The sequence below is a fragment of the Vitis riparia genome, chromosome 19, assembly GCF_004353265.1.
Source record: "Vitis riparia cultivar Riparia Gloire de Montpellier isolate 1030 chromosome 19, EGFV_Vit.rip_1.0, whole genome shotgun sequence".
Taxonomy (NCBI): domain Eukaryota; kingdom Viridiplantae; phylum Streptophyta; class Magnoliopsida; order Vitales; family Vitaceae; genus Vitis; species Vitis riparia.
Genome location: NC_048449.1, coordinates 25,546,258 through 25,561,983, shown reverse-complemented (window position 1 = coordinate 25,561,983; position 15,726 = coordinate 25,546,258). Strand labels below are relative to the sequence as shown.

Sequence of the window (15,726 nt, the reverse complement as noted above, 5' to 3'; positions counted from 1 at the left end):
GCTACAATTCAATCATCCAATTCTATTAATTTTTAGCTAGGAACTAACACCTTTTACACTTGAATTTTATCCACATGTTGCTGGCATATGCTACTACCACTAATGCGATATCCACTAGTTGCTGTTATTTTTCAATTCTCCCACCAAAATGCAAGAACAAAAAAAGAAAACGATTCATGATTAGTACCTCAAACCAGCTAAACGCTTTACTGTCTTCAATGTTACAATATTCATGTTTGCCATTCTCAGATTCTCCTCTCTTTCACCGAAATTCAAAGCTATAATCTCCATTAGAAAATTTCAAAACATCTTCCAATCATCCGTTGAAATTCGTAGTTGTGATCCTCAAAATCTCTCACTGAGATTCATGGCTACAATATGCTAATCCTCATGTCGAAATCCATGGTTGCATCCATCTGAAATGTGCCTGTCTTACAATATGATGACTTCTAAAATCTGGCGATGATCAGGTATGGTGATGGTAAGTTAACCTGCTGCAACTCCTCCATGGAGACATGAACTGGTGGTAATCAGGAAGATAATGAAGATGTTGCTCCTTGTTTTCAATTGCAATCGACAGTAGAGGAGATGATGCCGATAATAGTGATCTTTCTTTAGAAGTGATGTCAGTGTCCAATTTAAGTTTTCGAGGTGCATGACGGTCTCTAGTTGCGAACAAGATGAGATGAAGAATGGCGAACACCGATCTGGAACTACAAAAAAATCCCTTGTGATGTGCACAGAAAACCCAAAAAGAATAGTGACGCCGATAGAAATCTTGCTTCTACTAGAGACTATGTCATAGTGTGAATCTTCTCTACTCGAAACTGGCCATGATGACCTCAACCCCACCATCAGCAAGAAACAGAGAGGAATAAAAAAAAAAAACGTAGAAACAAAGCAATCCTCAAAGAGCAAGGAACAGGTGGGATTTAAAGAAAGTAAGAGCATGATTTTTATGTATCTAGTTCAGGGAAGGAGCAAGGCATTAAACATTCACAAGAGACAAACATACAAAAACCAAGCCAAAACAGAGCATGCATGTGGGAAGTTAGATCTAGCCAAGCAAACGAGTGGCCCTTAATGTCCACACCACTCAACAAATCAATCTTAGAAAAAGCAGTTGAAAATGAGAGTGAAACAGTGGGGAAATGAGAAACGAGAAGCTCATAGTAGCTTTTCTTGGAATGCTCCCTCATGACCGAGAGTTCCATGGCTTCCAACTCTTCTTTTTCTCTTTTTCAGCTGGTACTCAACCCCTATTTTTCTATTCAGCTCCCCCTTCCCACCTTACTTCCTGTTTCCACTCTCTCCTCTCTATAGAGCTATTCTTGTTAACAACATTACCTAACTCATCCTCCTCTGAAAACCCTTCCCCCATTCCAGTCATCTCTCTCTCTACCTTTTTGCTCTGTTTTCTTTTTCGCCCAAGCCTCTACCAGCTCCATTGTTTACCGCTCAACCTCCACCAACTCCATTGCTTTAACCACCACCATGGCAAGGTGGTCACATCCTTGTCACACGTCTCATGCATGTAGCTCACCTATGGAAGTCGTCCCATACTCCCTTCTATAGAGATGCCCAACTCTTCCCGAGTGGCCAGCAAATGATGAGAAAAAAACTTTGGTCCACAAGAGGGGTCTACAATTGGATAAACTCTTTTTTAATCAATTCAAAACCTTTGAAGATGAACAATAAAATTTTAATTTCTATCTATAAAATCAAATATAATTTTATAAAACTTTTTCTTAAATCAAACAAAGATAATTTTTTTAATAAATCTTTTTTAATGAAATCAAACAGTTAATTTTGTAAAAATTCTTTTTCCTATTAATAATCTTTTTTGTATCAATAAAATTAGATTGAATTTTAATATTTTACATTGCATTTTAATATTTTTGTAAATAAAAGTATAAAGGTCTAGTTTATTTAATTGAAATATCTTTTTAGATAAAGTTATAAAAAATCATTTTTTAATAATATTTTTTAAAAACGCTTTTTTTTTTAAAAAAATAAAAATTAAAATTGAAATACTTTTGCAAATAAAATTATAAAAATTTAGTCTTTTCCTAAAAAAATGTAAATAAAATCATTTTGTTGTAAATAAAATTGCTTTTAATTAATTCTTTTAGTAACAATAAATATAAATAACTTTTTTTAAAAATTGAATACAAATAACATTGAATCAAATATTTTATTGAAAATGAATTGAAACGTTTTTTAAAATAAATAAACTAAAATCATTCATTCAAAATTGATTTTAATAAACTCCCTTGGAATTTCTTGAAAACTAATTTTTGAAATTTTTTTGTAATCAATTTAATAAATCAATTTGCATAATTTTCATTTATGTTTATACATTGTTATAATTTGATTTCATCATCATTCTTATATATATATTGATTTGTACATATTTATTTGTACGATTATATTTTTAGTATTCATAATTAATTAATTGTCACATATTCTTCCATTTGTTTAGTAAAAATCATAGGCATACGGGTTTAAAAGAGTGTCACGACTATTTTTCCAATAGATAACAAGACCCCGAATCTAGACTTGATTTTTATACACATGTTTTTACTTTTTTGATAGATAACTTGACTTTGAATTGATTTTTGTAGACGCGTTTCTTTTTTTTTTTTAAAAAAAAGAAGCCACAAATTTTCTTTCTTATTTTGTTTTAAAAAATGCACGTCTACAATGTGATTAGAGTATAGATATGTAATTAATGATAGAAAAAATGTAAGAGTATATGAAAAATTTAAACCAAGTACTAACAAATAAATATTTTAACATATTATAGAGAATGTGGTAAGGGCATGAAAAATATAAATAAGGTACAAAAAACAAAAATAGGTAACGAAATTACTAAGGTATAAGAATTGTAATTAGGGTATGAAAAAATGTGAGTAACATATAACATATAAGATTTTGTGATTACTAAAATATATATGACCAAGGTATTTAAGTACGAAAATGATGACTTACGTAAAAAATTATTTATGATTCATTTTATAGCATAAATTTTCTTAGAAAGGAAAAGAAAAAGAACAAGAGAAACCTTCCTTCTTGGCATAACGAAGAAGCCGGAAAATTTTCAATTAGCGGAAAATTCGCACCGGACTTTACCGTATTTGACCGACGAACAATTCGTTGGAATTATAATATTTAAAAATTTTAAATGAAAATATAAGTATTAGCTTTCTTTTTTTTAATTTTATTCCTTATTTCCTTGGAAGGAAATCAAAACTTTGTATATTACGTTTTTAGAATTAATATATGAATTAATTTAAAATTAATTATAATTCATTTATGGATTAATTAAAAACTTATTTGGATAAAGATAAATAAGGAATTTGAATGAAAATTGGGTGGAAACCCAACTAAATATTAACTCCATCGACAATTATTTTGAAATTAGGAATTTCAAATTTGAAAGACTTCTAAATTAATTCAACTTCTGAAATAGGAAGAATTGCAAATAAGTTAGACAGAGAGGCTCTACTGCCTATAAAAAGATCAGATTCTTCTTCAATCTCACTAATGAGAAGGGGAGAGATCCAATGGCAATGCTGGGGCAAGTTCCAATATTGTAAGTTTTGTTTGTTTTCTTTTCCCCTCATAAATTAAAACACATATATTTAAATTTATTTATATATTTATTTTTTCAATTTTTTTAATTTGTGAAACACTTGCTAGATTTTTTTTTTTTTTTTTGTTGGTTTTGTTAAATAAGTTTAGCATGTGCTTTTGGGCTGCCAGGAGCTTCTTCAATTTGTATTTTTGATAGATTTGATATAACAATTGTTAATTTTGTGTGAAATTAAGATGTTTTTAAGAGGGAAATAAAGAAGACGGCTATATTCGAGTTTAATTATTACATCAAAATGATTGAAAATCGTTCTTAATTTATATATATATATATATATATATATATATATATATATATATATATATATATATATATATATATTAAAATTTATTAAAATGTTATATCTTTTTAAATTATTTAATATTTACAAAGAGAAAAATAAATGAAATGAATTTAAAGTAAAATATAAAAATAATTTATTAATTTTAAATCTATTTTTTATTTTTCTTTCCAACAATTTTTTGTTTTATTTCTTTACCTTTTCTCTCGAATTTTCAAACCCAACCTATTAATAAAAGGTAATTTATAAAACCCGGTTAATAAAAGTTAATCTTTATAACCCAGTTAATAAAAGTTAATCTTTATAATCCGATTAATAAAAGTTAAAAGTTAATATTTATAACCCAGTTAATAAAAGTTAATCTTTATAATCCGATTAATAAAAGTTAATCTTTATAATCCGATTAATAAAAGTTAATATTTATAACCCAGTTAATAAAAGTTAATCTTTATAATCCGGTTATACTTTAATAAATAAGTAATTTTTGGATCTTATTATTAACTTAATTATATCTTTAAACTATTTGATTCATATTTAATTTATTTTTAAATAAATAAGTTTACTGAGTTATAAACGTGTTGATTGAGATGTTAATCATATAGACTTATATATGACTTAACTCAATTCAATAGGTAGTATTTTAGGTTTATATTTTTTATACGATTATTATCATGTATGTTAGAAAAATTAGGCTAATCCAACCTAAGTAGTCACCCTAGAGGGGGATGAATAAAGTAATGGTCTCTTTTTGCAAATTTAAATTGTATGAATGTAAAAGACAATCATATGTAAATATATAATAAAATAATATAAAAACAATTACATATGAATTAAGAGATTAGGGAAAAGAGAATGCAAATACAAGATTTTTATAGTGGTTCGGTGCAACCCAGCCTACGTCGACTCTCCTTTAGCTTCAATCCCAAGCTTAAGGTTCCACTATTTCAAGGCTTTCAAACCAAGCCTTCAAAGCAATACAATTGTATTATGGTTCTAATATACCCTTTTGGACTTTTGGCTCCAAACACCTTTTACAATCCTCAAGAGATATCACACCCTTAAACAATCTCTCAAGTGATACTCTACACTTGAGAATCCCTAAGTGATATCTCACACTTAGATTCTTACTTTCAAAGATAAACAAATAATTTTACAAAATCCTAATACAAAACTTTAGGCTCAAATGATACAAGAAAACTATGATTAAATAGTGCACTAATGATATGCAAGTTTTAGAACAATGATGCACTAAAAAACACTCTCCCAAGGCTCAGATATATTCAAGAAAGGTTTAGAAAGGTTAACTCTTGAAACAATGAAAATTAGAGTCTTTTTGCAGAGGAAAAATACCAAATTCGACCAATCGAGCTAAGGGTTGATTGGTTGACTAACCATTAGCATTTAATGTTTGGTAGGTGACTGTTGAATCTCGACTGCCCCTTGACCATACCTCGACCATTTGAGGTGGGGGTCGATTGGTTGAGGTTTAACCTTGGTCGGTTGAACAATCTCTTTGGAAGAGAGAGAGTTTTTTTGCACCCTTCAACTAGTTAAGCTGGTAGTTGACCGATTCCTCATCCGATTTAACTGGTTGAACTGTTTTTGGCTCAACAACCAACTTTTTCAACTTAAAACCTTTTAAACAAGTTTGGAAAACATTTGACACAAGGTTTTAGTTGAAAACATGAAATCATCCAATTTTAAAGGATTTAAAATGAAAAAACTCTTGAATGATTTTGATACATAAGTAAAGAATGTAATGCATCAAAATCCTAATGCTTCTACAACCTTACAAAGAGATCTTATGAAGTTTAGGTTTTGAAAAACACTTTTCTTTGAGGTTTTCTTCTTCTTTATGATTTCTCTTTGACTTAATTTATCTTTGTGATTGCCACTTTAAAAATCGTCTTACCTAAACACACTTGAAATATAATCATTAGTTCTAAATCTTATTTTGTTATCATCAAAACCGAGATTAACCAAACCTTGGTTTCACAATATACGTCCGATTTAGGTTTAGGTTGAGCTATATGGTATAATACATAAACTTCAATATCATATAAGCACGACCTACCAATACAAATTGTCACCCATAGGGTTATAGTTTCATTTTGGATTTCTAGAATTCTTCATTTTGCCATCCCTAGAATTTCACATCGAATTCTAAGTACAATGATTGAGTTTTGGTTTAAAATTTTCCCACACCAATTGGATTACATCGGGAGAATAACAATGATATCTTAGTTCACTTAGTATTTAAAATTTAAAATAAAAAAAAAAAAAAAAAAAAAAAAAAAAAAAAAAAAAAGATTATTATAAGTTATTTTTTTTTTTTTTAAATATTATTATTTATATTATATAAATTATATTATATATATTTTAATAGTTTTATTAATGATTTAATCATAAAACCAAAAGTATTTTTATTTTTTTTTTATTTTTCACAAATAATTGTATTGAATTTACATCAACAAAAAGTCAATAATATGATTATTTGTATTTTTATATATATATATATATATATATATATATATATATATATAGTATTCATGTTGATTAGTATATTAGTTTGTTTTTAAAATAAATGGGCAGGATTAGTTGGATTAGTTAGAAGAAAACATTCTAGTCTCCATGTGAATGTTTGATTTTGATCTACAAGTTTGTAATATCAATAGTATTTTTTTAAAAATAATGATTTTGACTTTGATTTAAACGGAAGTGGACGTTTTTAACCTTACTATATGCCAAGTTAATGATAATATTTTTGCCATGAAAAAGTTCATATATATGTTGTGATTGAGGAATAATGTACATGAAATTGGAGATCGTTGTTTTCTTCCACGCCTTTGTCAATGCTTTTATGAACATGCTAATTGGGTGCCACCTTCAAAAATTAGAGTTTCTTTTTATTTTTATTTTCTTCCTTTCCTCCGTACATTAGTTTGATTTTACACATATAATATTAAATTTTTGTTTAAAACACTATTTTATATTTACAAATTTGCTCTAAAAACACTGTTTAAAACAAATTTTAAATACCTTTTTAGAACAAAGTTGACGGACTTTAATTGTGAAAATAAATATATGAAATAAAGATATAAATACACTAAAATCCCTACAAAATAATACTATGCTATTAAGAGAAATTATTATTAAATAATTTATTAATCTACTCATAAATAAATATTTATTAATTTATAAAAAGTATTATATTTTTGTACTTGTAGATATATGACTATTAAATCTGAAAACAATGAATGTGGTAGAAAATTAATACATGAAGGATAAAAAACCAATGTTTTTAAAATCGGATCAGTATCGAATCGGAAAGTTACTGGTTCACGGTTCACTAGTTGGACCGTAGTCGAACCGCTGTCGAACCGATGACGTTATAAATATGTAATTTATATATTATTAAAATTAAAAATAATTATAAAAAATTTAAAATATATATGAATAAATTAAAAATCAATAATATTATTTTATATCTTTGATATTGAAATATATATAATATTTAAATGTGAATATATTAAAAATAAAAATTTAAACTAATTTTATTATTTTAAAAAATATTATATTATTTTTATTTAATATTATAAAAATGTTAAAATCTAATGTATATTATTTTGTTTGGCACATTAGATAACAAAGAGCATGTAGCTGAGTGGTGTCGTGGGCTGATAGTAGAACTTGAGGTCCAAGGTTTCAAGCCTTCTTGGTGGAGGAGGCTTGTTATATTTTTTTCATTGATATTTAGCAATCCCATATTGGATTCTCAGAGAAAATAGGTTGCCAAGAATGCCTATAAAATCCATCCTCACTTAATTCAAAGGCATCACTTGGGCTTAAGACCCAGCCCATGATATTGTGGTGGCGGGTATGGGCTTTGTCACAATAAGATAAGGCCCAACGTGGTCTTTAGCCCAAAACATTTAAACCCAATAAACCCTACCATGTTTACAAAATAAAGGGGTCAAGAATTGTTCGGTTCATTTAGAACCGATTTCATCGGGTCACTGGTTTGATCGTCGGTTCAGGCGGTTTGATACCAGTTCAATACTTAAAACGGTTTAATAGAGCAAATCGGATCGAAAATGCGATCGGTTGAGGGTTGGAAGTCGAAGATTTTATTATTTTAGTAACGTTATTAGTTCATGGAATATTCATATGTTTTGGGTGGATAAGAATAATCGATAAAAGAATAAGATTAAGAATAGGAAGAGTACACTTCACTTGTACAGTGGGGCCCATTAATTTTTTTAGGGATATCGACGGCGGAGGTTATATGTATATATTATAAAAAATAGTAAGTGGGCCCATGTGGGAATCGTGAGAGGAGGCCCTACTTTACTCCCCTGTAACTGCCAACGCGTCCCTCAAATTCAAAACCCTCGTTTCTTTTTCAAACTTCTACACCACTCTGTCTTTCTCCTTTCTCTTTCCCTGTTTCTGTGATTCAATCACTCACAATCTCTCAAAAATCCCAAGCTTCTTCTACTCTCACCAACATTTACGTATGTATTTCCTCTTATTTCTTGACATTTTTTTTTTTTGTTTTTGTTTAGTAGCAGCTTCAATTTTTGCCTTTGAGTTTTCTAATTTCTACTTGAAACGAACGGAATGCATTCTTTGATTTTTCAGTTTTCTATTCATTTGGCTTGTTCTTCAGTTCTGTTGGGTTTGATGTCTTCTTTGTTTTTGAGTCTTCTTTGATGTTTCGTTCTCGTTAACTTTTTTAATGCTTTTTGGTTGCTGAGAAAATATAGGGAGTTGAAGTCCTTGGTTTAGAACTAATCATTTTGTTGGAAAGGAATTTTCTTAATTTTGTTTGGTATGAGGAGAAAATATCAGAAAAAAGGGATATGAAAATCTCGAACATGGTCGGAAAAGGACAAGGAACAGTGGCATGTGCTCGACATGTGCCCTGGGTTGCGTCTTACTTTTTTTGGGTTGAGGTCTCCTGAGCTTTTCTTCTTATCTTTAACCATACTCTTGATTTAAGTTGGAATCTCTACACACGTGAGCGGCATTAAATTTTATTTTTTATTTTTTTATGTTTTTTGAAATTTCCATTAATGCTGGGAAAATATAGGAAGAAAAGGAGACACTGAAATCTTGGTTCAAATTCAATGTCTGCAGTCTTTATGCAATTGGATGGAGTGGAGTTTAATTTCTTTGTCTGCAAAATATTAGGAAAAAAAATGAAATTTTTGATTGGATTATTGATTACTTGGATCTGAGTGCAATTGAATTTCATTGCTTAGTTTTTGGGTTCCTATCAATGTGCTTATTTTTTACATTTGTGGTGTTTCGTTGCTGAGAAAATGTAGGAAGTTGAAGACATTCAAATCTTGATTCAGGTATTCACTGTTTTGACCCTTTGCAAAATTGAGTGGAATTGTTGGTGCCTCGATATTTCAGTTCATGGTTTGCAATTGAAACAAGAACAAAGTGTCATTTTGTCTTTTAATTTCCATCAATGCCATTTGGTTGCGGAGAAAATATACGAAATAAAAGGACATTAGTATCCATTCAGAGTAACCTTTATAGTATAGAGTGAAAAAGAACTTCTTGACTTGGCTTTTGGGTTCTTAGTTTTTCATTGATAGTGAAGCATTCTTAAACCATTTTCTGAAATTTCTTGTCTCTTTACTATCTTTTTCCTTATTTAATTGTATAATCTGATGTTGGTACTATTTACATTGTTCATTGACCATAATGCAATGATCGTTTATTTATTTATCATTTCTCGGTATATTCTTGGTTTGTTATTCTATTGTCTCTAGATATTCAATATATCAATATGCTTTCGCAAGCTTTTGTTAGTGTAGTTTTCAATTATTGTCAATCTTATAGAAATTTGATATAGTGATGCTTTATCTTTTATTACCTTAGAACAATCTACAATGGTTTTATCAATTCCTGGAACTTCCACTCTGAAGCCACCCAAAAAACGGCCATTTGAAAACCATGATCACCATCAATATCAAAGTTTTCCTCCAAAATTCAGGCGTCCAAAGGTTGATGCTGTGCGGGATTGGCCAAGATTGTGTGGAAAATTTACTCCTCCAACTGATTCAAATGTAATTGGAGATAACATTGCTTTTGGGACAGCTGGAAACTTGCAAGCTCCTGTCGCGAACGGTATTCAGGGGAGCCCGTCCACAATTGATGCTGAAGTCACAAGGGATAAAGTTCCTAGAAGTTATCCTCCACGTAAAGTCTTGAAGAACTATCCTGTTGTAAGGGATTTTCCGGCAGGTTTCAAATCTGCTTCTTCCTCTACAAACAAGAATTCTGCTAGTGAGAAGTTCAATGCAGAACCTAGACCATTAGAAATTATAGAAACATGTCCTAAATCACTTGGATGGGAAATGCAGGGTGGCAGGGCTTTCAATGGTGCCTTAGAAAGGAGTTCTTATGAAGAAAGTAATGAAGTTAAGAGGAAGATTGGAGGGGAAGTTGGTGAAACATCTGGTGCTGTGGGCGAATGGGTTGGTGATGCAAAAGAAGTCTGTATTTTGCTTGGACAGGAAATTCAGGTTGGGGATTCTTTCCAAAGTGCCTTGGAAAGGAGTTCTTGCAAAGAAACTGGAAATGAAATTCAGAATAACTTTGGAGGAGATGTTGCTGAAACATACAAAGTTGAGGTCAAATGTGGTGTTGATGCAAAAAAAATGTGTACTTCACTTGGACAGGTAAAGCAGGGTGGGGGAACTTGCAACTGTGCTTTAAAAAGGAGTCCTTGGGAAGCAACCATCAATGAATTTTGGGACAAGTTTGGAGATGTTGGTGAAACATCTGGTTTATTGGTTAGACAGGGTGGTGACACAAAAGAAATCGGCATGCACCCCCAATTAGAGCGGAATTTGCTCCAATTGGATCCTTGGTGCCAGACTTTTGGAAATAAAGCTGGCCGAGGCAAAAGCGTGTTGAGAAGTACTGGGAAGGAAGTTGAAATATGCAGCAAGGACCAGAGTTCCATGGACCATCAGACAATTGTTAACAACAGTAGAGTGCAGGGGGCTCTAAATCTGTTCCAAGAGTTATTGGAAAAGCTCACACATGAAGCAAGTCTAACAATGAAAAAAGTTATTATTAGTAAGCTTCATGTGGAGGCAGCAATGACTCTCAAGAGGCAACAAAAGTGGGTTAACACAACCAAACGACTAGGACATGTTCCTGGTATTGAAGTTGGTGATACGTTTCGTTATAGGGTTGAGTTGTGTATTATTGGCCTTCATAGTCATTTTCAGAATGGCATAGATTACATGGAGAAAGATGGAAAAATATTGGCCATTAGTATTGTTGATTCTGGCCGTTATGCCAATGACAAGGAATCTTCTGACATCTTAATATATTCGGGTCAAGGTGGAAACCCAATGGTTGGACATAAGCAGGCTGAAGACCAGAAACTGGAACGAGGAAACCTTGCATTGAAGAATAGCATGGACGCTAAAACTCCTGTAAGAGTTACTCGGGGTTTTCAAGCTACAAAGGTGACTTCCCAGGGATACACTTATGATGGTCTGTATTTTGTGGACAAGTATTGGCAGGAAATAGGTCAATTTGGTACACTCATTTTTAAATATCAATTGAAAAGAATTAGAGGACAACCAAAATGTAATCTAAGAGAATTCAATGAGTCAAAAAAATCAAAAGTACGCTGGAAAATTACGTTCAATGATATTTCACGTGGCAGAGAATTGAACAAGCCGAAAAAATCAAAAGTACGAATGAAAACTATTTTAAATGATATTTCTCAGGGGAAGGAGGAGAGGCCCATCCGTGTGGTGAACACAATTGATGATGAGAAACCTCAACCCTTTAGTTACATTGCCCGAATGGTATATTTAGAGAGTTCCAACTGGTCCATTCCAAGTGGTTGTGATTGCACTGATGGATGCTCGGATTCTGTGAAATGTGCTTGTGTCCTCAAGAATGGAGGAGAGATTCCATTTAACTGCAGTGGGGCTATTATTGAAGCAAAGCCTTGGATTTATGAGTGTGGTCCTTTGTGCAAGTGCCCTCCTTCTTGTAACAATAGAGTCAGCCAAAATGGTATCAGATTCCCATTGGAGGTTTTCAAGACCAAATCAACTGGATGGGGTGTTAGGTCTCGAAATTATATTCCATCTGGAAGTTTTGTATGTGAGTATGCAGGCGAGCTAATCCAAGACAAGGAAGCTGAACAAAGGGTTGGTAATGATGAGTATTTGTTTGATTTAGGTGGTGGAATGAATTGTCTCGAATCGCAACTAAATTCTTTTGAGGCCATGGATGATTTACAATCAAGTTCTTATAAAGCCAAGGACTATGGGGCATTTGCCATTGATGCAGCCAAGTTTGCAAATGTGGGAAGATTTTTCAACCATAGTTGTTCGCCTAACCTTTATGCCCAAAATGTCCTTTATGATCATGACGACAAGAGGATGCCTCATATAATGCTATTTGCTACCAAGAACATACCTCCCATGCGAGAATTAACGTATGATTACAATTATATGGTGGGTCAGGTTCGCGATATTAATGGGAAAATCAAGAAGAAAAGGTGTTATTGTGGTTCTCGAGAGTGCACGGGCAGGATGTACTAAGGAGTTTTGTCCTAGAAATGTGCAGCTATGGTTGGTAAGGCAACTCTATTTGCTCTTCTTATAGTTTACTTTGTTTATGGAATTGTTTTAGATTGGTCTAAAAGAAGTTATTGAGGCTATGTTTGGTTTATGAAAAGTACTAATAAAGAAAAAATGATGAGAAAAATGATTTTTTTTATTCTTTATTTTATGTTTAGATACCATGGAAAAAGAGGGGAGGGAAAATGTTAACAAATTTTCTTTCCTATTTTTTCAGAGAAAGGTGAGGAAAGCCGGGGAAAATGGATTTCTCAATAATTTAATTTTTTTCTCTCAACTTTTCAATTAAAATCCAAAGTAAGAGAGATTTTATAAATTTTCCTTATATATATATTTTTTTCTTATGATTTTCCTCTTTATTTTCGTTCCTTGAGGTACCAAACATAGCCTAAATGCGGAACTTTTGTTGTACCTATGTTTCAAGTTGAATTGCTCATTTGTAAAGACGCCAAGTTAACTTTAACAATTTAAATGGCAATTCTTTATGGGCTTATGTCAACTTTTGTTGTAATTTTAATGGGTTAGTGTAGACTTGTGATGAGACATTAAGGATCCTAATTTGTTTTTATCCCTTTACTTGTGTTGGTCTTGATTTGATTATTTTGTTGCCTTTAGAAGGATTATTAACTTCTAGTTTTCACATTTATACAAATTATCTTAGATGGGGTAAATAATTTGTAACTTCTACATTTTTGTGTACTCTAACATTAGCAGGTGAGATGGTTTGAGAGTATTAATTTGGAAAGGAAAGTTTGAGATTTTAGCAAAAGCTAATTTTGGTTAAATTAAGAATGGGATAGATGTGTTACTTTCTTCTTTAAGAAATGGTAATTTTGGGAATGACATGGTAATTTTAGAATGGTAAGCTGCCATTTGATACTAGCGGTCGACTTCCATTTTGGGGAATCTCTATGGATAACCTATGGAGTGATTAGAGTGTCCGCTTGAGAGTGATTTTGAGGTGGGTGGGTGTGCTAGAAGTGCCCTCATTACAAAAATTTTGGACATCACTCCTCGGTGATTCTTATAAAAATAATTTTTTTATATGACACATTATTAGAAGTGCATGTATTATTTTTTTTTTTTTTAAATATTCGAACACTATAGTAAAACTATTTTTTGATAAATGAATACTTATTAATTTAGAGAGTATTATGTTTCTACTGTTCTATACTTGCACATGTATGACTTATAAATCCAAAAATGGTAAATGTGGTCAAAAGTTAATACATAGAAGTTTAAAAGGCTCTAAAAAAGAAGAGATGATTATTAATTGTAGAAGATGTAATGATGGTAGAAAGGAAGAGATGTTATGTCAAAACTTAATAGTCTAAAGATAAAAATGTTTCAATTATGTGATGGTTATGAGAAAGATTTGAATTGAGAAAATAGAACTAATAAAAAGTTACTTAATACCATATTATGAATGTTTATTTGCTATTTTTCTTTATGTAATTCTTCAATTATTAATTTGTATTTCCTTGTCCCCTTAGGGATTTGTAAATAAATTATTATCTTATTTATCGAGGTCTTTTTGTACATGATAGTCACAAAAACTTAATAAAACAAAAATGTGATACCCAGATTCGTTCCTAAATGGGCTCTAAACAGAAATAAAAAACTTTATAAAACAAAAATGTGATACCCAGACTCGCTCCTAAATGGGCTCTAAACAGAAATAAGGTCAATTTTCGTTAAAGAATGAGTACAAGAAGCTATTATCATTATCTCCAACCCTCTCTTATCTTTCAAAACAGACAATTTAGAAGGTATGTATTCAATGTGAGTGGCATAGCAGAGATATTCAATCCTGTTGTTCCTAGAGAGGGTCAATTGTTGATGATGAAAGTAGGATGTTATTGATTCCATAAGGATGCACATGGGTATTAGTGGGCCAAAGCTAAAATCAAGTTCCATGTTGAAATTAAATAGGAACTGCTATGATTCAGAGGGGTCCTAATTTGAGACCACACCTAACATTGTGTCCCATTTTCTAATCTTTGTTTCCATCTTTAATTGGGTGATACAAATGCATGAAATGTTAATGATTCTTAAGCAATGGTCAGTACTGCTACTGTAAAGGTTTGCAAGGTTATTTTTCCTTTCAGTAAGTAACATTGTTCTTACTTTTATATTGATTTTGCTTTTAAGGTGAGCTTTTTTCTCTATTCCAGAATGGAGACTTGACTGTAACACAGACTTTTTTGGAATCAAATGATGCTGGTAATACACAAAGACTCTTGGAATCAAATGGTGACGACAACGGTAACATATGTGATTTGATCAAAGGAAATTAAGGGTAGTTGTACAAAATTATTATGTAACCATGTAATTATGCTGATTTATGTGAAACTTATTCCTCTATAAGTTTCGAACCGATGTACTCAATAAAAAGCTAATTTTTGAGGAATTTTAGACATGCTTTTGATAAAAGCAATATTTCTTGTTGGAAGTATCTTCATGCCTTTGGTAAAGAGTAGGCAGCAACAACAACAAAACAAAGGTGAACTTAAGCTTTAAAAAGAGCCCTTGACTTCATGCAAATTCAATGATGTTAGTTGATTGAACATCTCCATTTGTTTGTACTTGGTTCTATTTGTTTATACTCTTATTCCATAATTTGGATTTCGATCGAAAATTCAATTTCCCTGAAATATAAAGCATGAAATAGTGAAAGAAGTGTAATCAAATGATTCTTGAGTCAAGATGACCAAATTGGTCTTTTAAGTAGAAAGTGCCTGGTTATGGACAGTTTTTTCTGTTTATTAGTAGGTTATCAATCTTCTTGTTGAAAACATGCATATACACCCACTTGCTTTACATCCACACAATCTTTGAAGTAAAGAAAATAACGAATTAAGAAAAATGATTTTTTTTTAATTTTTAGTTTTACTACAAAGAAAAAATAAAAAATAAATAAAAATTATTTGAAAACTATGTATTTTCAAATTATTTGATTTTTATATAAAAGAATTAAAATAAATAATATATAAAAATGATTTTTCAAATTTTAAATTTATTTTTTATTTTTTTTTTCATTTTCTTTCCTTCTATGTTTTCTCTTTCCATTTTTTTTGTTCTCTATGAACCAAATATAGAACTAGATACTATGGACATTGGAACCCATGTAATCATATGATCTCCTGGATATATAATGC

General features: G+C 31.0%; 1 protein-coding gene across 3 annotated transcripts; it reads left to right on the top strand.

The window, feature by feature from the left end:
• The first annotated feature begins 8,338 nt into the window (after positions 1-8,338).
• LOC117908502 (histone-lysine N-methyltransferase, H3 lysine-9 specific SUVH5-like) lies at positions 8,339-15,001 on the top strand. Of its 3 annotated transcripts, XM_034822125.1 has the most exons (4): positions 8,339-8,449; positions 9,266-9,295; positions 9,831-12,563; positions 14,743-15,001. In XM_034822125.1, exon 3 carries the CDS (start codon positions 9,842-9,844, stop codon positions 12,527-12,529), a length of 2,688 nt encoding a protein of 895 aa, XP_034678016.1. In that variant the 5' UTR covers positions 8,339-8,449; positions 9,266-9,295; positions 9,831-9,841; the 3' UTR covers positions 12,530-12,563; positions 14,743-15,001. The 3 variants fall into 3 exon arrangements, with proteins under 3 accessions (XP_034678016.1, XP_034678015.1, XP_034678017.1); XM_034822124.1 differs by lacking the exon at positions 9,266-9,295; XM_034822126.1 differs by lacking the exons at positions 8,339-8,449; positions 9,266-9,295 and having other exon boundaries at positions 9,782-12,563.
• The last annotated feature ends 725 nt before the right edge of the window (positions 15,002-15,726 follow it).

Coding starts and splice junctions, on each gene's coding strand:
- LOC117908502 (XM_034822124.1), top strand. CDS start 9,842: ATGGTTTTATCAATTCCTGGAACTTCCACTCTGAAGCCACCCAAAAAA.